Below are 21,678 nucleotides of genomic sequence, written 5' to 3' on the forward strand. Positions count from 1 at the left end.
CCCCCCCCCCCCCAGACCCCCTCTAGTATATGTTTATTGTTTAATGTTTATGGATCTTATTATTATTATGTATGTTGTATAATATTGTTTAATTTTAAATTTCGGGCGTTTTGTTTTTTTAATTATCAGAGAAGATTTTTGCCGCAGTTATATATGCAAATTTGTATATTTGTTATTTTATAAAGCGTTAAAATGTCAAAATTCTTTCAGATAATTCATTGTGATACTTAATTTTCAGATAACAGTCTCTGTTTTAAGTTAGTTTTAGCAATCCCGGGGGGGGGGGGCTAACCCCAAAACAATGTTTGCCCTTCACAAGTGCACATTTTTAAGCCTCTCCCTGTACTAAATCCTTAATGCGCCTCTGGTTCGTAACTTTAGTGAAAAGTATCATTCGTTAATCTTGAACGCTTGATTCCGATATTCAATGTGGGAAATTTTAAATGGAGAAGTAAGTGTTTGTTCCCTTCTTTTCAGTCAGGCACGTGCACAGAGGCGCAACTAGAGATTTGAAAAAAAGGAAGAGATTATCAATATCATAGAAAATTAAAATAATAGAAATATTTTGCTCCCCCTCCCCATCCTGATCATTATTGTGAAAAACTTTTCATTAAATTTTGCAAATTAAGAAATAAATACCTACATGTTTCTTTGGCGCTTCGCGCAACATTTCAACAAGAATTTCCCACTATTTTTTCTTTTTAAATTTGAAAAAAGTCATTCATACTATTTATCCTGTTAGTTCTTAATTCTTACGGGTATTAGCAAACATTACAGTTAAGTATACAGTAAACTGACGACAAAAAATATCATATTGTGCTGGAAGAATATCAAGAAAAAATACGTGAAAAAAATACTACCAGCAAGTACTTTCCTAAGACTACTCAAACCAAGGACTATAGTGAATCAATAACAAAAAATTGCTGTAGACTTTAATAGGGGGCTAACTGACGCTACGAAACACATAAAAAGGCATACCATTAAGATTGGAAAATAGGAAACTAGAACTCATGGAGAACAGAATTTTCCTTTTGTGCACATATCTAACGAATTGACTCAATCGTTCATTTTACAAATGTTGGAAGAATTTATTTTTAAACAGAAGAACAAGCCATAGGATATTTTAAAAATCGATTTGCATTAAACACAGGAAAATTATCTCTTTAAAAAATTTGTTCCGAAATAACTCTAACACCCCNCCCCCCCCACTTAAATCCTGTATCCGGGCAACCATGAGCCCCGAACTGACCACCGGAGCCTCCTGATTCGCAGAATGACTTTCAAGCCATTCAAAATCTTCTCCGTGTCTTACGTTAAGTCTCCAAGCCTCCGCATGCAGTCTCAACCGAAAAATCTTAACATGATCAAAAAGTTTTTAATAATCCATAACAATTTGTATTAAAGTCATCTTTAATTTAGATTAAGACTTCATTTCTTGTGTTTCTAAATTTCAAAAATTCTTAAACTAGTACATAACAATGAGTATGCAGCTTAATATATAAAGATTGACAAAGGAATTGGGTTTTTGCAACAAACTCCAATTTTCTAAACCCTACATCTGTGCAACTTAATGTCATAGACCTTTGATATTTCAAACTATGAATTCTGTTAGATCAAATATCAAAGGTTTACACTACCAGAGCCCATTCTCTCCATAGAAAGTGGTCGTGTATTTCACGTACTTTGGGGGACGATATGTTGGCCGCTAGATGTCCCGTGCTAAGTTCTTATCTGATAGATATTTCTCCGTACATTTCATGACCAAAATAGGAAACGTCAAGTTGTCGACCAATGTAGTTTATGGAAGGAACGGCCTCAGGTTGCGAAGATATTGATATTATAAAATTCGATTTTGAGGTAAGAACACGATTCCTTTTTTCTTTTCACAGGTGTATCATGTATAAAGCTAACTATTTAAGCACCAATTCACAACAAAATTGTTAATTTTTGGTCTTTTTTGCAAGATGAGAAATTTACTTTCCTACTCTCCCTACGCGTGCGTTCTTGATCTAGTAGACAGTGCTACGGTTCAGATCAAAGAAGCAAAAATTAACCTTACAAATACTTCTATCCCTCAAACGAACATTTCTAGTTTCAACGAATGAGAAATGATCAAAACCTTAGCATTGAATGAAGTTGCTTTAAAAAAATAGCAAAAACTATACCATTTGAAAATACGATGAAGGAATATTTTCTTTGGTTGGCGAAACTTGGCGAAACTATTAGCGAGCTGGATTTGTAAAAAAAAAAATTTTCAGTAAGAGAATCAAGTAAAATGGATCAATTGTTAACAAGTCGACTGGTAAGGATTAATATTTATTGTTAAAATATAAAAATATGAACCATTTAGATCTTGTTCATGGCAGCGACATCGACAGATTGTACATAGTCGTCGAAAGATTCGATTTTCTCCGAGAGTTCTTCGATAGAAACCTTCTCATCCTCGACAACAGCCATAACCTGGAGCTTATTGATACCGTATCCAATAGGAACAAGCTTGTTGGCTCCCCATACCAGACCATCCATCTCCACAGACTTTACCATCTCCAGCATCTTGGACATGTCAGTCTCGTCGTCCCAGGGTTTCACGTCTAACAGGACGGATGTCTTGGCAATAAGCGCAGGCTTCTTGGACTTCTTAGCGGCGTAAGCAGCCAGGCGCTCCTCGGTAATCCTCTTCTTTTCAGCATCATCTTCCTCCTCGTCAGATCCGAATAGATCAACATCATCATCATCATCGGCAGCTGCAGCACTACCACCCGCAGCTCCGCTAGCATATTCACTGGCATTCTTAGATGCCTTTACGAACTGCTTCATGCCAGCTCCGAATGACTGGATGTGATTGTACCATCTGAGAGCGTGGGGCTCGCTAGGAGCTCCCTTTAGTGCTTCGAAGACAGCGGTGTCAGCCTGGCTGGGAACATACCTACATTAATCACGTTATTAATATTATCACGATAATTATCAAAAAATAAACCCTACTTAAATTTCGCCTATTTAATCAACAAATTCAAATATTTATTTTGGACTATTTTAGTTAAGTAAAGGTAATTTCCGGGCCGAGCGCTGCAGCTAGGACATGGGCTAAGGGGCCGGGCGCTGCGACCACATGTCCAACGTTGACTATGTGTAACAAGTGGTTTCGAACTCCTACGTACATTTTGAGACACGAGAGGGAGGGGGGAGGGGGGGGTCCAAAAATCCTTCAGTGGAAAATTACCAAAATATAATACAGAAAGTTAGCGGATTATCTAGATTTTACGGCCACAATTTAACACCTTTTACATAAAAGAACGAGATGATGATATCAGGAAACAGGATGATAATAAGATTAATAAATACCGTATAATCCATGATAGGTAAATGCCGGGGCTAAAAATCCCTGCCGAAATTATTACCCTTATGACTTACCCCTCGATATAACTGTTCTCGGCCAGATACTCGTTCAAAACCTTCACTCCCGCAGCAGATTTGAGATCACCGAACATGATGGATGATGGGATGCTGAAGCTGACACGTGTAACTCTGTGGACCAGCAGACAATGGAGGAAATATGAAAGTGTACGAGAGAAGAAAACAGCTTTATTAATGTCTGCAACAATGTTCCCAACATTTTTATTTGGATACAGTGAGTATCGTAAAACATACCCCTCCAATGAAATTATCAAGAATAATTTTAACCGGAGAAACAAGGGCGTCTGAGGGGGCGGGGCGAAATCCGGTATACGCAAGTGGGTAAAGGTTGGCGGCCATAAGCCACATCATTTTTCCCTTCCATGCCACATTAGCTTTTTTTTTCTTCCGGCAGCCATAAGCCACAAATGTAAGGTCTTCCTTGCCAGAACATTTGACCCTTGTGCGGCAATTATTATGTTTTTAAATGGCAAATTTAGTGCATTGAAATTGCGATTTTCAAAAACCAGCCACGTCATGCATAAGATAAATAAAGATCTTTATATTTCAGCTTTTTATGAAATAATGATTCATTTTAATGTAAATTGCTGAACCGTTTTCTTTCCCCAAAAATAAATTCAATCTTTCCTTTAACATTTGATTTAGTTTTGAAAACATTATAAACAATAAAAATGATGCCCCGGATAACATGCTCAAAGTTCAAAGGGCGCCCTTAACCGAAAATTTGCATTATACATATAACGTGAAAATTGCAGAGAAATGTTTATTGTGGAAATCTCTAACACTCAAGAAATGCAAGTTAATAGTGTGATTTTTCTCATATTTTCTTATTCTTTAGACTACCCCAAACTATTTGTCTCGGTGCCCACCAAGGAACTATGCGTAAAATAATGTAAAATCTTCTTTGTAAAATGTAAAGCTGTTTAACAACTGAACACAGAATTGATCTTCAATTAACTTCTAAAAATTTCTTAAAGGTATCATCTTTTGCGTAATGCGGCGAGATTTTAGAAAATTGCAATTTCAATGCACTAAATTTATCATTTAAGAACGGAATGATTGCCGGAAGGGTCAAATTTTGTGGCATGGAAGACCGTACAGTTATAGCTTATGGCTGCCGGAAGGCAAACAAGATAATGTGTGGAATGGAAGGGGAAAATATTGTGGCTTATGACCGTCAGCCTTCCCCCGCTTGTACAGGGCATTGATATATCATTCTAGAGATCCTATAAACCACAGAAATGATGAAAAAGAAGTGAATAAACATTTAATGCAATCTATTTCAATGAGTAAATATATAAAGATGGGTATAATTTATCAATCGTTCTCCTTCTTTAAATACATTTGCCTGAAAAAAATTCCCGTTTTCCCGTCATTTAAAAGGCATCCAACACTTTAGAAATCCCATGCAAATTCCAAAGCTAGTTTTTATCTATAAATTAGGCTTTTTTGTTTGTTTCTTTCTTAGTATCCAATAAAAATCTCTCTATTCTGATAAATTGTTTTCTTTATTGAATTTCCAAGGGGAAAAAATGTAAAAACGAACTAAAACCGTTCACTTTAACACGCTCGTTTTATGCATACATTTATTTCTCAGGGTCGAAATATGGAATATGTGAAGGAGAAGCAAATTTTTATAAATAATTTTGAAGTTTTTGTGGAACCTTTTTAAAGTCCACAAACCCTAAAAAACGAAGAAACTTATTATCACTAATCAAATGACCCCAAGGAAGGGTTGGCTATTTAATGTTAGCTGGTAGTAATGGAAAATTTTCGATTTCTGCAGAAAACCACAAGGGTCCTTTCTTACACAGCTTTTAAGGTTAGAGAAAACATGATATTTCATTCTAGGGGGGAACCGTCGGGGTTGGACTCGAGAGTTGAGAAATTGAGCTGTAAAATATCAACCAAATTGGACCTGGTCATTTCTGGAGGCTGTCACTTTAATTTTCGAAAACCACTTATAAACCCTGAAATAAGAGTCTAGTAGAACATAGATCAAAGATGAATAAAAAGAATTTGAACTCAGAATTTAAAAATTTCGTCACAGAACTACGGCGATAGTCAAACAATTCTAAGAACAATTTCTTTTATGAAACTTTTTGATTGAAGGTCGTCTTCTTTAGCTAACTGGCAGTGCAATTTTTGACCTCCATGTCTCTATTTGGAGATCTGTGATTTCGCAATACACAAGAAAAATGCTTTAAATAATTACGGCGATGCTTCATATCTAAGTAAAATAAACAATTCTAAGAACAAATTATTTTCCGTTAGTTTTTGATTGGAGGTCGTCTTCATTAGCTAACGGGCACTGCAAGTTTTGACCTATATATTCACCTTTTCAACAATCTGTTATTTCGCAATAAGCATGCAATATGATTTAAATTATTCTTTTGTAAAAAGCCATTCTAAAAACAATTTCTTTTATGACTAGAAATAATAATTATTAAAATCTACCAGCACTACTGTAAAATGTATATTGTCAATTGCAATATTCCTTTTATGCCAAGATCACATTTATGCTACAATCAGTTAGTTCAAAAACGTACAAATTTATTAAAATTTTATTTAAACTTTTGAATCAATAATCAATGTTGATTCAAACTCTTGCCAAGATATATCAATTCAACATAGGACAGGTAGAACCAAGGTTGTAACATTATCTTCTAGTTAAGCAGATCTTGGAAGATTAGGGTCGAGATTTTAGTGGATTCTAGATAGGAGCAGGTACTCTAGAACAGATACTAGGTTAATTATTCAAATAACAATATTTCATTGAAAAAAAATCATTTCTCTGTTCAAAAATCATTTTGCCCATCATGTATTTCTTTTGAAAAATTTTCGTTTTTGCGAACAAAGTATTGATTATTTTTTTTTAGGGAAAGGAAAATAAATTCTTGAATTTCAGACTCCAGGTAAGCAGACTGGATGTTGTTAATGAAAACTCAAAAAAATACAAAAATTTCTTTGTCTGCTGTTAGGCTGTGATTTATCGATCATTGGAACGTTTATGAAGTTTAAACTTAAAAAGTAATCTGTAAATATGTCAAGAAATGTATTCTTGTATCCAAATAGCCCCTGGAAAAAACTAAACCTTGAAAACGGATTGAATTAATCTCCACTTGTCCGCACTGCAGACTGCCCGGGCAGCGTTGGTTCTATCAAAAGGTTCCTCGACTAGTAGATAAGCGGTCCATTGTCCCGGGCCTAACTTCTCACGTCGGGCAAACTCCTAAATCAATCAATTTCAATTCTATAAGATTGATTGTATCAACTAAATGAAACTTTTAGAGTAGATTTGGGCCTGATGAAACAAGTCTTGCCAGTTTAGATAAGAATATACTTTATGATTAAACTAATGAGAAAAAAAATATGCTAATTTATATTTTGAAGAAACCCACTAACAATAAATTATTCAAAACTTTCTTATATCTTATCCTTCTCGATTATTATTTGCATAATGGTTTACAATAAAAGTCGATCATCCATCCAGATTCAGGGCTATGATCCATACCAAGGATAACCGAAGGTTAGGATTCAAGGTTGGGATAGGTGGACGAAACTATAATATTCGTGGATAATGTTAAATATTTTAAAGTAAATGAATCATACGGTTTAAGAACAATTTCGGATTAGTTTTCTAGCTTTAACACTGAACGGTGTTTAATTCTTACAATTTCCTCCATTTTATTACTGAAGCAGGAATGCGCATGTCAACATTTAGAGAAACCACTATTGAAAATATTCATTAGTCCCTTCCAATTAAAGGATGATGGAATATCATGCATTCTTTATCAGATAACGTGTTAAAGGTACCGTTGTAAATGGAGCCTTACAAAAGGAGATTGGAAAAAGTCTACAGTCCCAGAAATCTAAACTTAATGTGAATGGGTGGGTTAAAATTTGATTCGGGCAAAGCAAGTACAATATACACTATACAGTTTATATAGCTTAATTAATTACCTGACAGTCTTCTCCGTCTAAAATTCGTCCTGTTCTTACACTCGCGACATCTCTGAAACAAAAATTACGTTATAGTCTACAACCTTAAGTCCATTTAAACAATCGAAAGGTATACGTAATTGTGACCCTCCCTTTGAAGTGTTAAATGTCGTTTCCCAAACTAACCCTTAAACCTTATGTGTAAGCAATGAAAGTGACTTATTACGGATTTATGCAGCAGAGACAATTCAGATTCATCTCTTTTCAAGATAAAAACTGTATCTTCCTCATATATTCAGTTAAAGGATTGGGTTGTGAAACAAGCATGAAGCTCTTTAAATGCAGCGTCAATTGAAATTACGTTTATTAAAAAATTATTAACGATTGAAACCTTCTAGTATTGAAGAGTGTCTCTGAAGAATAATATTTAAAGAATCCTACAAGTAGAGATCCTGCAGAATCCTGGTTTTCCGACCTAAACCTCGGAGAGTCGAGGTAACTCAAGCAAAATATATCGGAGGAGAAGAAGAATGTGTCCGGATAGAGTTGGTGAAGGCAGGGTAGAACCTGAAGAGGAAACAATCTTTTAAACGGTGTTTGGTACTTTCACAAAGGCATTTTCCTAAGTGACATTTTTCTAAGTGGCAACTTCTCCAATGTGCAGTTTCCCAAGCGGCAACTTTCCAAAGGTTAGGTTAGGCCCTCTGAAGCGCCACTGGCTGCAATTAGGGGCCGAGCCCTGCGGCTAAGATTGACTAGGGGGCTGAGCGCCGCGGCTAGAACAATCAGTGACCGATCGCTGTGGATAGGAAAGACTTGGGAAGTTGCCGCTTGGGAAATTGCACATTTTGGAAGTTAACACTTAGAAAATATCCTTGGGAAGTTGCCTCTTGGGAAAGTACCTTACATCTTTAAAACATGAGTGTTTTCTAGTGCGATGTATAAGTTATCTGTGAGTATAAAAATTTTTTAATCTTTTTTTTTCTGAGACTTATTTACCTGGGGTGAAGTCCCAGATTGAAGATAATGTATCACCATCAGAGTTAGAGTATAGCTGGATAATGTTTGGTTTTTAGCCTCATTTATCCTGTGATGTTTAGCCCATAGTTTTACAGCCAAAACTAAGGGTCGCACTCTGACAAAAAAAAATTAAATATAAACTCTAAAATACTGAGTATTTGACACGAGAAATGAAAACAATTGTGCATAGATTGATTTCTAATCGTGTGGAGATTATCTGGTATAAACTGTACGTTTCGAAAAATCAAATAATTTACTATTTGTCCACGTGTATAGCAAAGTCTCACAATTGTACCAAAAAGAATCCTGAATTTTCTGATGTCTGTATAAGTCAGTTGCAACAAAAGAAACATTGGATTCTTATCCGCTTCTATATCATAAACCTTGACATTATTACGGGGGTGTATATATATCTGAATAATAATTATCCCTCTCCCTTAAAAATATACACCCCTGTATTATGAATAGTCATGAAAAATAGGTATTTTTAGTTTTGTTTACGTTCTAACTTCTACCTGTAATCAAGTTTAGAGTAGTAGTAGAGTAGATGAGTGTTCCTGATACTAAAAGTAAATTCATTAAAATTACAAGAAAAAATTTTCCCCCATTAACAATAATAAACGATCAACCATTAATCCGTAGAAATCAAGGTCAAATATCAATATATCAAAATGTGAAAATTTAGTTTTTGATATGATGCAGGGATATTTATTTTCAGTACGCTTGTGCGAATTTTGGACAAGGGAATAAATATGGGACTTAAATTAATCTTAAAAAATGGCTTCCTAGTAGGATTTTCAATACTATAATGGCTACCTAGTAGGGTTTTCAATACTAAGATCGATCTCGTAGTTGCCACGTCTATCCATAAACTTCAGAATCGGAACTTTAGCCGGGATCAGCTCTATGTTGGTCCGAATAACGTGACTAAAATATTGCGAATTTTTAAGTGGCAAACATGCATACTTTTTAAAATGTTTGATTTTTTAATGCAATTACCTGCAATTTTCTTTTAAAATTTTCCGCACAATATTTAATTTTTGTTTAGCATCAAATGAAGGAGCACCGTGGGGGAATAAACACATATCAATATCACTATCATCTCCTCCAAAGCCATTAAAGGTAGATCCGAACACGAATAGACCGCAATCAAACTCCTTCATTATTGCGCCGTAGATCTCCTTCCACAGTTTTATCTTCTCCTTCATGGTTCCTAGACTCTGTTGTGTCTTCCTGTATTCATCGAAAATTGTGTTTGTTAAGGATTTCCATTTAGAGGCACCTGATATAGAAAGTAGATTTTACATATTGTTAATTAAAATATAGACGGAGAATTAAAAAGTGGTATTAGTTTCGTCTGCTTCAAAATATTTTGTTCTCGTAAACATCTCATAAATGGAATTAATTCGGTTGGTTCTAGATTAATATTATTATCTAGATTATTAAAAAATCAGCGAAACTTTCTCCTTCAAATTTTATAAAAGATTATTTCTATCAAATCCTAAATATTCATGACCGGGTTCACCATTTAAGATATATTTTTTTATAAAAACAACAGTACACTTAACAACACCCCGGAAACAGTACAATTTACAACACCCCGGAGCCAGTACACTATACAACACACTAGAACCAGTACACTTTACAACACCCTGGAACCAGTACACTTTACAACACCCTGGCACAGGCACCTCAGTAGTGTCACAGTGCACATCACCTTGAAGGTTGGAGAAGAGCTCACCTAAACGAATCTTGTCTCTCGGTATGGGTTCCGCAAGCTCCTCAGCGACTGGTGTAAACCTATCCGGATCCGGGTTTAAACTTATTCGAAACCTTTGACTAGGATGAGAAAATATATCGGGATCCGGGAACTGGTGTCTTTCATAGTTATCTTCACTGTTCCTTAAAAAGTAAATAATTTTAAAAAAATAATAGCTAATGGTTTCTGGAATGCTTGCTTAACTTTTAATTCGTTAATTCAATCTCTACGCGAAATTATTTCTTCTTTTTTATTACCTAAATTTGTCTTCTTTTTTATTACCTAAATTGAAGTGCCCAAGATTGTTGTATGCGAGTTGGTTGAAACCCGAGCCAGTTTTCAGACAAGTAGGATTCTTGATATCCTCGTTCGGACCTATTATAGTTCTGGAAACCGGTTTCACGGCCATAACAGTTGCTTCTCTGAGATCCAGAACTGGTATTATAGGACTGTGATTCTCTACTTCTGTTTGAGTGAGATCTTTGCCCGGAGTTCGTTCTGGCAATCTTATTCCTGGATGAGGAGGTATCATCGTCAGTCAAATCTATAACTTCTCCACCACCTGAACGCTTCATCTTGATCTGCAAAAGGTAAATAATACTTTACATATTTTTATTGCAAATTTTTTCACTGAACATATTTAAGCTAATATAATAATATTGTAAATTACAATCATTAAATTTTCAGTAAATGAATTATATTTTATCCTATACTAGCACCCAAAATGACTAAAGACGACTACATAATACAATAGTTTAAAAAAAATATCAAAATTTGTTGTCATATAACAAACTAATAATAAATCAAGTTACATAAATTGCGTAAACACGATCAAATGTTAGCCTTCAATCAATCAATCATAGTTTTAGTAATAGTAGGGCTACTTTCCACTTTTCAAAATCAAAGTAAACTAACTAAGTCAAGATTAATACAGCTTACAGCAGGTTACAGAATACAATATATGAGTTAAATATTAATCACAGATGGCTGGAATGCATCACAATTACAAAGGCACAGAGTCATCAATCACTGAATGAAACCAAACTAAAATTCAAAATCAATAAAAAGCATGAAGTTATCCATTCAAAAATGCAACTTTCCGTTAATCAAAAAAATTGTAATGGCTTCAAAGCAAACCTCAATTTATAAAAAAAAAATGCCTGATTCACAATAGATATAAACAAAAATGATAAAATGTATACAAGTTTTACTCTTTAAAGGGAGTGTTGCGCCTGTACGGAGAAAATTGTTAAAAACGGCTCATACCGAAGAACGTAGCTTCCATACAAATTCAGAAAGTTGCAATATTCGACTCGGATCGTTAAAAAAACAAATTTAATTCCAAACAAATCATTGAAATATTTAATCATCAATTTTTTTCGACGCATTCGTATAAAGTTGATTTTCCATTTTCCTTTAAAAATTAATAATTTCTATTTAGGTTTGTTTCAGGAGAAGCAAAAACGTAATTTTCAGAATTCAATACTTTTTAAGATCGAAACACGACTTTATCTTCTCCCATCAATTATGATTTAAAGGGTACGTTAATGAATCGGGAATCTCACCCTGAGCCCACTAAAAATTACGTCTACAGTCCCTTTAAACTTCGGATAATTCAAGAAGGTTAAAATTTATCTAAATTCAAGTTTCGTTTTAATTTTTATAATAGGTGAAAATTCCAATTTTCATTATATCACATTTAACAGCGGTTTAAGAATTGAGCAATATGTAACTTCTAACCCACTACTGAAATGACTTGTACAAATTTTGAACAAATAAATTCCGAAATAAATAAAGACAAATCCAATTCCAGTTCTCAGTTAAAAAAAACTCTTGGACAGATTAAGATTCTCCTAAAATTCTAGAAGCATAGATCGATCATTTCTATTCTGTACACGTTTAGCTCGCCAGGTGAATGGGTTTTTAATTTCAATTAACAATTAATTCCATTTCAATTAAATCTGAATTTATCTCCGACGTATTATAATGAATATCAATGAGAAAGAATTTTTTTAGTTTTATGAAGTCATTTCAACAGATGGTGTACGAAGAATGTTTGAGAATATGTATGGAACTATGGCACATAATTATGAGATTGCACACTGCTCCGGAGAGGTTGGTAAACCCAACCCATTCATCGGAAACCCACCTCCTTCTCCTCCAACCAGTTCTGTCGGAGGATGCCCAAGCTCTTGCATCTCCTGGAAAGATTGTCGTTATTGAAATTTTGTATCATTAAATATTTTAGTTTTGCTTAGAAACATAGATAAATGGGAGAATGTGATTGTGAAAATGTTATTTGTTTCTTAAAACTTTCATATTTTGAAAACAAAATTTAAAGTTCAATAAAACAACCCATCTCAAAGAAAACATGATTTAAGTTTTATAACAATGGCTTAAAAGTCAATTTCTAATATTCCTAATAAAGCTTGCTTAGAAATTACACTTTTTTATCCAAATAGCATACATATTGGATATGAAAACGTATTTTAGTAAAGACGTTTTTATTGGATTTTTGTGATGATGTAAGTAATGCAAGTTTTTGTCAAAATAAAACATTATGGATATCAAAAATGATGTAATCGTAAAAATCCGTTCATAAATAATTAGGATTAAATTTTTATTAAGTCCAAAAATAATCCGTTTTTGGGCCTTAACTCGAAAACTTGGAAATGTCTATAAGCAAAAATACAGACAGTATTCATAGCTGCTTTAAGAGAATATTGTTAGCATGTTTTGATGATTTTTTACTAGTGGTTTGTAAATATTTTTTCCTTAAGGAAACTTTTTCCTTCTAAAAATGGCTCAAAATAGTTCTACTTTGTTATACTCTGAAGTCTGAACCTAGATACAACATGGTCTGAACCTTGATTCATCATGGTCTAACCCTTGATTCATCATGGTCTAAACCTTGATTAATCATGGTCTAAATCTTGATTCATCATGGTCTAAACCTTGATTCATCATGGTCTAAACCTTGATTCATCATGGTCTAAACCTTGATTAATCATGGTCTAAACCTTGATTCATCATCGTCTAAACCTTGATTAATCATGGGTTGAACCTTGATTAATCATGGTTTGAACCTTGATTCATCATGGTCTAAACCTTGATTAATCATGGTCTAAACCTTGATTAATCATGGTCTAACCCTTGATTCATCATGGTCTGGACCTTGATTAATCATGGTCTAAACCTTGGATTCATCATGGTCTAAACCTTGATTCATCATGGTCTAAACCTGGATTAAACATGGTCTAAACCTTGATTCATCATAGTCTGAACCTTGATTCATTATACTCTGAACCTTGATTCATCATGGTCCGAACCTTGATTCATCATGGTCTGAACCTTGATTCATTATAATCTGAACCTAACACTATGACCTAAACTTAATCTCCCTCATTCCTTATCATGGTCTATACATAAAACCTAGAACCTTAATAAGGTATCTTCCTAGACCCTTCATACTCTTGATCTAGGTCTAGACCTTAAATGCTCTCATTCAATGTCCTTAATAATCTTAACCTGAATAATCAAGCAGCATTCGTACTATGAACCTTCATGCTCTGAACCTTGGAAACCTATTTCTATCAATCAAGACCCTTATTATTATTAAACGCTTTAAACCTAGGCTTTACATTCTCTAAGACAAGATCCTTAATTCTGAAAAAAAGCACTCGAACCGTTTGTAAACAAGTTCTACGATAGCTGAAAATAAATCACCTGCATTAAACCCATTATTCGCTCAAATCTTTCCTTATCATCAGAATTTGAACTTTTCACTTCCTTCTCGCTTTCAAATTCAATACAAATCTTTCGCGCTAAATCAAACTGTTTGTTGTATTTAGCATATTCCGTCTCCGGTAGGGTTTGCCTATTATCTGCTAGCCAGTCAGGAAACCTGTCATTCAAATCCTTCATTGCAGGATACAGAAGATCCTTAGAGAGCAGTGTCTGCATCATTCCTTCCATCATTGGGATCAGATTTCCTAATCCTTGTTCAAGATCAGCTCCTTGTACTCCATCAAACATCTTGTTCATTTCCTCTTCAGTTGGTAATTCCTGCAGTTTCTCCGAGTCTAAGGCGAGTTGGTTCAGTGCGTCCTGAATTGAGGTTGCCGACGACTCAGCCCTGTTCTTCTCGGCCATCTTGTATAAATTTAACATTTCAGCGTTAAGAGATTCTCTTGTACTACCGGCAAATCCAACTTTTTCCATTAGCCCCATAAGTTCATCTTCGACACTTTTCTTAACTTTTGTTTTAGATTTCTTAGTTTTCTTTGGAATATTCTCCAAGTCCTCCAAGGCACTGTTTAAAAGTTCATCGATATTTTCATTTTTTCCCTCGGTTCCCGTCCTAGTATGTTCCATTATTTCTGAAAAATTAAATTTAAAAAATAAAATGTACTACTAAATAGTCTTGCACTAAATGAACTTTCCCAATAATCACTTCCAATTTCAAACCCATCCATAGGTTTAAAGATATGGTTCAAAAATATTAATAATTTATAGATCTTTTTATTATTATAAGCAGACACTTACTATTTTTTATATCTTACCAAGTTCCTGGAAATGGACAAAAAAAATCCACAAAATGTGAAATATGTCAGATATATGTGAAAAACCAATAACGAATTGGTGTAAAAAGTAACCATAAAAAAAAATTTCTAAAAAAAAACAATTCTTTACCCGAAAAAAGACTATTATCGTTTATATCAATAATTTTTTTGTTCAAGCTCATTATTAAATTTATAAGTTCTTGAATAAACGTTTAACTAAAATATCAAAATAACGGACGTATTAGGTTATATAATATTATTTTGAATATTAATTTAAATTCTTAATAAATCACACAGCCATTAATTAATCACATATGTTTGTTCTGTACAGAATTAAGTAATTTTTCTATCTCCGGGTTCTCCTCACTTCTCCAGGTTCCAGATAACCACGGTTCCCTGAGAAGATGAATCCCTGAACACGAACCCTCCCGTCTCCGTGAGTATATTGAGAACGTCTGTAGGATAAAGATTAGGTTTCAGGCTTATTTGCCGTCCAGCTGGATCAGGTTGGCATCTTTCATCTACTTCACCATCACATACAACTAGTGAACAAAAAACAAAATTATAATATATCAATTTTGATTTCAAGTAAAAAAACTCTAACAAATATAGCTCGGGAAAAAGTTTCTTGGTTTTATGCAATAATTCAGTGAAAAAAAATCAAATGCACACAAAAAAATTTCATTAAAGATTTCTTGCATTTTTTGGAGGGCGGGGTCCCTTTCCTCCCAAACCACGACCAAAAAAAGTCCAACTTAATAACCGAAATTGAAAAAACCTCAAATATGAACGATCGAAAATTTGAAGACCTGGCTTAAAACGTTATTACCTACGTTGTTTTGGTCCTGATTGAATCCCATTCTCTCTACGACTAGACCAAATAGCTTAGGATGTCTGGTTGCCAGGATATCCAACCCTATCACCTCACACCGAGGTAAACAGGGCTCACCTCGAATCAACACAAACATATCCTGAACATGGAAAAATATTTTATTAAGCTGATAAGTTCTTGTAATATCTAAATATTTATTTTGACGCAAATTTTTTTATCACTAATGATATAAAGAGTTTGAAAAAGTTTTTAAATAAGATTATAGAAATTTTAAGATGGAGTTTTTCAAAGATCCACTTCTGTTCTCCAAGGTCAGCGTGGCCATCTCGTAATATTTATATTCCATATTTACTCCAGGTGAAGTTTAAGTCTGAAGGATACTGCACTCTCATCTTTCAGTTCATCTCATCAATATATCCTCTAAATATCAACACGTATCAGTCTTACCTTTACTTATCAGGATAATCATTGGCTCAGGACACACGGTTTCACAGTAAGGTCGGAGTATGGACTGGTAGAGGGTTCCGGTAGATACTTGATCCCAAGGGAGTAGTGGAGAACTGTCTCCGGGAGATGAAGAGAGAAATCGATTGACTTGTATCTCTGATTGACCAAAAATTTGTATTTCAAAATCCTGAATAAAATTTCTCATTCCACGTCAAAAGCTTAAGACAAACTTAACAGTTGGCATATTTTCTCAATTCTCGACCTTATACAAATAAAAATATTTTTGAAAAGTTTTCTCATTCGTTTTTGTGGTGGTATATTAATGAAGATATGAAGCTTAAACCTGTGGCTTAATTCTTCGTTTTTCCTGAGGGTCGTCTGATTGACAGATTCATCAAATTCATTCCAACGTTTTGGCTTTTCATCGGTCCCAGCATTCTTATATTTCTAGTAGACGAACTCTTATCATGGAAATAATCTAATCTAATATTCAACTGATCTTATTTCTCATTAAAAAATTCCTGATTCGACAGATAACTCTGGACTCCAACTAATGGCAAGTTTTCAACAAAATTTTCTCTAAATCTCGCTAGACATTGACAAACAAGTTGCATCTTTTTATTTAACTTGGAATTTGAACCTTGATGAAAAGATTCTTTTTTTTCTGGTTTCAAAGTTTCTCAGATCAACATGAGCCAAATTTGTTCCCCTAATGATCGATACCTTACTTCAATCGCTGAAATCAAAGCCTATAGCAAAGTGATTATTTATATTTTAAGAACGGGTAATATCTTACAAAGTTTACAATTCAGTGCTCACTTAGAAGGGAATATAATAAAACGCAAAAATAAGCAAAAATAATCGAAAATAATGCAGTAATATCTAGTAACGCCTAGATTGATTCATCATCGACGGTTTAACATTGTTATATCCGTCGTATCGGTCTACACCACTGCTTCCACCCAGACCGGTTCCGCTCAGCTGGTTCATGAACGGATTGGTAGCCATAGCCTGGAACGGAGTTATTCCTCCCAGGGGCAAATTCACTCCACTCATTGGTAGGTTTCTCGGTTGGTTCTGCAAACTATTTCCACCCATTCCTCCACCTCTGTTCCAGTCTCCAACTCCAGACTGGTTCCCTGAGAAGCTACTACTGACACTGTTTCCAGCAAAATGTCCTCCACTCTTATTTCCTGACCATGTTGATCCAGAATGAGAGTTTCCAACATGAGAACTTACTCCGTGAGAGTTCCCTCCATGTGAACTACCCGGATGTGAACTACTATGGTTGCCTCCAAGCCCCGAGGATCTTGAACCACTACCGGAGACGTGAGATCCTCCATGCGAAGGCCTTGAACTCCTGTAGTCTGATCCACCCATCCTACCAGAATCTCTGGTTGATCCTAAATCCCTGGAAGAGCCGCCTCTTCCACTTAACATATCCTTGTTACCATAATCTCTAGAACTCCCATGATCCCTGGATGCACCGCCGCCTCCCCCTCGTCCCAAGTTCATGTCTCGCCCGTTTCCTACGCTTCTAGAACTAGATTGAACATCTCTAGATCCCATCATTTCCCTGGAGGATCTTTCATACCTGTTGGACATGCCAGATCTGTCATCTGTTCTCCTCACACCAATGTCGAATGCACCTATGTAGTAATGAGATGTTGGACGAAATATGTAAGATTTAAACTAAAAGATCTAAGAGAGAGGATTAAAGTTTTTTAGGTCAATTTGATTTTTATAAAAATTTTAAACTTAAATTATTATTTTTTAACCTACCCCGACGATCAGATGTAAACTCTTCTCTTTGATTTATTCGCTTCCTTTCTCCGTGAAAGGGATCTCTGTCTTCTGCTTGTCTCTTGCTTCCTCTTCGATCATCTACAGCTCCGCGGCCACTCATCTGTTGACGTCTTAGACGTTCCAGTTCTTCCTTCTCTCTCTCCAACTTTTCCCGTTCCATTCTTTGACGTTCTCTCTCAAACTTCATCAATTCTTGTTTTTCTCTCTCTAATTTTTCTCTTTCCCTTTTCAACTCTTCTCTTTCTCTCCTCAGCTTGTCTTCCTCATCTCTTTGTCTTCGGATGGCTTCCTTTCTCTTCCTCTCGTCTTCTTCTGCTCTCCTTCTCTCTCTTTCTCGTCTTCGTCGCTCCTCCTCTCGTTCCTGCTCCTTTCGTCTCTGATCCCTAATATGGTTAAAAGTGAGAACAGGACCAGATGCTCTACTGTCTTCCTTCCTAGAGCTCCCTTGACGATCGGAGCGGCTAACATCTGAGCGTCTTTCATCCCTCCTAGATGCAGAGCGACGAGACCCAGCTCTAGCAGTATGATGGGACCCATGGTTTGAGTGGGATCCGCCAGCTCTGCTTCTGTCCTCTCGTCTAGAAACATCTCGTGAAGTGCTGCGCATGTTCTGCACTGTAACCTTTAAATCTTCTTTCTTTTCGTGTCTGTTAGGTCCACTTTCAGGGGTAGCTAGCTCAACTATAATCATGTTTCCTCCAAGCTCCGTTTTAGTGAGCTTCTCAACACATTTAGCAGCATCTTCTGGTGACGCCATTGTCACGTATCCGAAACATCTTGCACCAGAAGATCGAGCGTTTGTAACAATCTTGGCACCAGAAACTTTACCGTAGGCACTAAACAAAGTTTTAACTTCGGCAGCTTTGGTAGTGCTAGAAAGACCACTGACCCACAGGTTTCGAATTGTAGATTCGACATTCTTCTCCTTCTCAGTCTTGTTGTGAGTTTTAGAATCTCCACCATTTAGAGTTTTATTTGTCTGTCCATCTTTGGAACCCTCGTTGGAATCATGGCTGCCAATACTTTGATTTTCATCAGGGTTGACCCTCATGGAACTGTTTTCGCTTGGTGGCTTCTCCGACCTTGAGCTGAGACATATCGTATCCTTGCTTGTGAAGGGATACTTGACAGGGGCATTTTCTGGTCTAGGAGGTGACCCAGGGGCTGCGTTTATCTTATCTTCTTCTCCAAACAGGTTATCCTCGTCCCCAACCATAATATTTAAAGAATCTTCGTCCATATCCTTCTCTTCATTTCCTCCATTCTTAATCACATCCCTGTTTTCCTCTACATCAGATGATTTTTCAGGTTCAGCAGAAGCATCTTCAGAGATCGCAGTTTCCTCCTTGCTTGCAGTCATCACTTCTTTTTCATCTACAACTACAGGTTCTTCAATCTTCTCATCCTCTCTGACATTTTCTTCCTTCTTATCATCGGGACCTTCTTCTTTTGCTTCATCTTCTTTTGCTTCTTCTTCTTTTAATTCTTCCTCCAAATCTTCCTTTGCTTCTTCATTCTTCTGTTCTTCTTCGTTGTTAAAGATGAATTCCTCAGGTTCTACTCCTTCCTCTTGCAGAGCAACCTTAAGTCTGTCTGCGAGAACAGCTTTGACTCCACTGGTTTGCAGTCCTCGTTTCTCCAGCTCCACCTTAAGGTCTGCTACACGCAGCTCTTTTAACCTTTTAGGAGTATCCGACATATTTAACTGTTCAGTGTTATGCTGCTTCCTGAAAAAGGAAATCAAATAACCCCCAAAATATTAAATCCATTAATGTTTATAGCTTATAAGAGTTTTCAATACCTATCAACTTTATCTTTAACCAATTCCATTGTAAAAAGACCCACGAACAAGATATTGTGTCAAGTTTCTTTTTGATGATTCAAATTCTTGATTTTCTTTTCTGGTCCAATTATTCTTGAAATCTAGCAAATGTTGAGTCTTTGCGAGGAGGTCACGATTTGATCACCTCTGCTAAAATCGATTTTATTATTATCTCTGTGAAAATCAAGAATTCATACGTCGTAATCTTGACTTGGGTTTGCTTTAATGTGGACATAGGTTGAAGGGTTACAACTGTAAATGCAAGGAGAGCACGATGTAGGAATAATGGATTGATTTGTCAGACCTCGGGAAGATTTTTTAGGAATGTCTCATTTTTGATTTTTTCTTTTGAAATAAGGTTTATCATCTTATATATGTATATATATGTGAATAAATCGATTAATTTTATTTTGTAAGTTCACGATGAAGGTTTAAAGAACTATTGGAGAGGAAATACCTTAAAAATGTTAAAATATGTTAAACAAAACCCAAATAAAATTGTCAACGGTTCAGTAGTTCATAAGGTTTAAATTAACAGTTGAACTTAAGGCATATTTATTTATAAATTTGGCCTGATTGTCTATTTTAATGCCTGTAAACGTCCAAACGGCTCAACCAATCAGATCCAAAATATTTTGTGGCAACTCACCCAAGGAGAGGTATGCTGCCCTAGTGAACGAATTTAGCCACATGACCAATTATAACCATGTACAAAATTGATAGGAAAGGAGGGTTAGTCCAAAAATCGTTCTTTAGGAAATTAACGGAAAGGTTTATGGAGTATGGACTGTTAAAAGTAAAAACTTTTACTTGGAAAAATGTCAATTCTTTAAAATTTTAGAAATATATCAATGTTAACGGAAAAATACGAAAATTATGAGTTTAATAAATGCAAAGAAAATTATTAAAACCCTCACATTGTTGCTAGAAGAGGGGCGCAAAGCGTCTTAAACGCATTAAACTAAATGACTCTTCTTACCTTAATTCAACTTTGATTTCTTAGCAATCCTGGTTGCAAATTTGAAATATCCTAAATAAAAGGTATTCAACGTTTCAACAATGTAGTAAAAAAATAGCTCACATCAAATAATAATGTAGTAATGAAACCTTCTGTAGTAGATTTGACAAAAATCGCACTTCAAAAATTCTCAAACGAGTTGTTCAAAATCAAGGTATAAAACCTAGAGAACGATTTTTGGACCCCGTNATCAATTTTGTACATGGATCTTAAATGTAAGACATGTGGCCGTAGCGCTCGGCCCCCTAGCCTGTCTTAGCCGCAGCGCTCGGCACAGAAAGTGTCTTAACTTAACCTAACCCGTGGCCGCAGCGCTCGGCCCCCTAGCCTGTCCTAGCCGCAGCGCTCGGCACAGAAAGTCACTTAACCTAACCAAACCCTAAATAAATACTAATTTCGTCATGTACAAAATTGATATGAGGGGGGGGCTGGGGGGGTCCAAAAATCGTTCTGAGTCATAAATAACGGAATTTCAAATACATAACTATACAATGCAGATAAATGAAGATCATAATTAAAATTTGTTTACCTGGTGGAAAGTATTAATAAAGAGCAGCAATCATTTACACTTTTGCCTACAAATTTTAATGGCGTACTTAATCAAATCTTTTCTTGCTTGCGAGGCGGAGTAAAGTAAATCGATCCTAGCCAATGCATATATTTCTCGAGTCTACAAAATTGATGCTGTAACGATAGGACCTACGGAAATCCGCTATACTGGTATGGTTACATCGTCTATACGCAACATCCCTCTACTGAACTTCCGACCTACTGCAATATCGGACCTAAGCCAGCTGTTTCTTTTTGTACAGGGTGTCCCAAAAACATGGGAATTCGAATTCGATATCGTCTTTTTAAATAATTCTTTGATTTAGTATAGTGATACAGCTGTAATCTGTAAAAGTTTCGTCTGCTATGTTTACAATTTGTTTGTTTATGTTTTGACTGCGTACTTAGTAATTAACAAGAAAATTGCAGTTACAGAGTAAACTTGTCCGTTTTCACTGTTCATCGTGCTGAGACATTATAGACAATTCTTTATAGTCTTTTACCCTT

The 21,678-nt window shown here is 35.5% G+C and overlaps 4 protein-coding genes across 8 annotated transcripts; all 4 read right to left on the reverse strand.

The window, feature by feature from the left end:
• Positions 1–2,300: 2,300 nt before the first annotated feature.
• On the reverse strand, positions 2,301–3,557 carry LOC111697997 (elongation factor 1-beta). The gene is made up of 2 exons (XM_023468205.1): positions 3,412–3,557; positions 2,301–2,926 (listed from the first exon to the last, which is right to left on the reverse strand). The coding sequence occupies exons 1-2, from the start codon at positions 3,486–3,488 to the stop codon at positions 2,347–2,349; spliced, it is 657 nt and encodes a 218-aa protein (XP_023323973.1). The 5' UTR covers positions 3,489–3,557; the 3' UTR covers positions 2,301–2,346.
• Positions 3,558–5,946: 2,389 nt separating this feature from the next.
• On the reverse strand, positions 5,947–10,741 carry LOC111698654 (poly(A) RNA polymerase gld-2 homolog A). The gene is made up of 10 exons (XM_023469049.1): positions 10,418–10,741; positions 10,118–10,278; positions 9,376–9,658; positions 9,193–9,303; positions 8,892–8,939; positions 8,356–8,491; positions 7,748–7,923; positions 7,378–7,429; positions 6,509–6,646; positions 5,947–6,146 (listed from the first exon to the last, which is right to left on the reverse strand). The coding sequence occupies exons 1-10, from the start codon at positions 10,708–10,710 to the stop codon at positions 6,081–6,083; spliced, it is 1,464 nt and encodes a 487-aa protein (XP_023324817.1). The 5' UTR covers positions 10,711–10,741; the 3' UTR covers positions 5,947–6,080.
• A 1,481-nt stretch (positions 10,742–12,222) lies between these two features.
• On the reverse strand, positions 12,223–14,509 carry LOC111698146 (peroxisomal biogenesis factor 19). Its single transcript, XM_023468408.1, has 2 exons — positions 13,862–14,509; positions 12,223–12,336 (listed from the first exon to the last, which is right to left on the reverse strand). The coding sequence occupies exons 1-2, from the start codon at positions 14,507–14,509 to the stop codon at positions 12,223–12,225; spliced, it is 762 nt and encodes a 253-aa protein (XP_023324176.1).
• A 429-nt stretch (positions 14,510–14,938) lies between these two features.
• On the reverse strand, positions 14,939–21,282 carry LOC111698627 (scaffold attachment factor B1). Of its 5 annotated transcripts, XM_023469020.1 has the most exons (8): positions 21,152–21,282; positions 20,584–20,634; positions 19,584–19,754; positions 17,759–19,509; positions 16,320–17,625; positions 15,977–16,163; positions 15,527–15,668; positions 14,939–15,239 (listed from the first exon to the last, which is right to left on the reverse strand). In XM_023469020.1, exons 3-5 carry the CDS (start codon positions 19,610–19,612, stop codon positions 16,859–16,861), a joined length of 2,547 nt encoding a protein of 848 aa, XP_023324788.1. In that variant the 5' UTR covers positions 19,613–19,754; positions 20,584–20,634; positions 21,152–21,282; the 3' UTR covers positions 14,939–15,239; positions 15,527–15,668; positions 15,977–16,163; positions 16,320–16,858. The 5 variants fall into 5 exon arrangements, with proteins under 5 accessions (XP_023324788.1, XP_023324780.1, XP_023324797.1 ...); XM_023469012.1 differs by having other exon boundaries at positions 15,977–17,625; positions 19,584–19,751; XM_023469029.1 differs by having other exon boundaries at positions 15,531–15,668; positions 15,977–17,625.
• Positions 21,283–21,678: the final 396 nt, after the last annotated feature.

Source organism: Eurytemora carolleeae, unplaced genomic scaffold, assembly GCF_000591075.1.
Source record: "Eurytemora carolleeae unplaced genomic scaffold, Eaff_2.0 scaffold40, whole genome shotgun sequence".
NCBI lineage: Eukaryota > Metazoa > Arthropoda > Copepoda > Calanoida > Temoridae > Eurytemora > Eurytemora carolleeae.

Bases quoted from the DNA above. Each gene is read 5' to 3' on its own strand.
- LOC111697997 (XM_023468205.1), bottom strand. From the start codon at position 3,488: ATGTTCGGTGATCTCAAATCTGCTGCGGGAGTGAAGGTTTTGAACGAG. The intron at 2,927-3,411 runs GTAAGTCATAAG...TGATTAATGTAG, and splicing joins GAGAACAGTTATATCGAGGG to GTATGTTCCCAGCCAGGCTG.
- LOC111698627 (XM_023469012.1), bottom strand. From the start codon at position 19,612: ATGGAATTGGTTAAAGATAAAGTTGATAG. The intron at 19,510-19,583 runs GTATTGAAAACT...TTCCTTTTTCAG, and splicing joins GTTAAAGATAAAGTTGATAG to GAAGCAGCATAACACTGAAC. The intron at 17,626-17,758 runs GTAGGTTAAAAA...ATTACTACATAG, and splicing joins GTTTACATCTGATCGTCGGG to GTGCATTCGACATTGGTGTG.
- LOC111698146 (XM_023468408.1), bottom strand. From the start codon at position 14,509: ATGGAACATACTAGGACGGGAACCGAGGGAAAAAATGAAAATATCGAT. The intron at 12,337-13,861 runs GTGATTTATTTT...CAATCTTTCCAG, and splicing joins GAATAATGGGTTTAATGCAG to GAGATGCAAGAGCTTGGGCA.
- LOC111698654 (XM_023469049.1), bottom strand. From the start codon at position 10,710: ATGAAGCGTTCAGGTGGTGGAGAAGTTATAGATTTGACTGACGATGAT. The intron at 9,304-9,375 runs GTAATTGCATTA...GCAATATTTTAG, and splicing joins ATTTTAAAAGAAAATTGCAG to TCACGTTATTCGGACCAACA. The intron at 6,647-7,377 runs GTAATTAATTAA...TGATTGATTTAG, and splicing joins TAGACGGAGAAGACTGTCAG to GAGTTTGCCCGACGTGAGAA.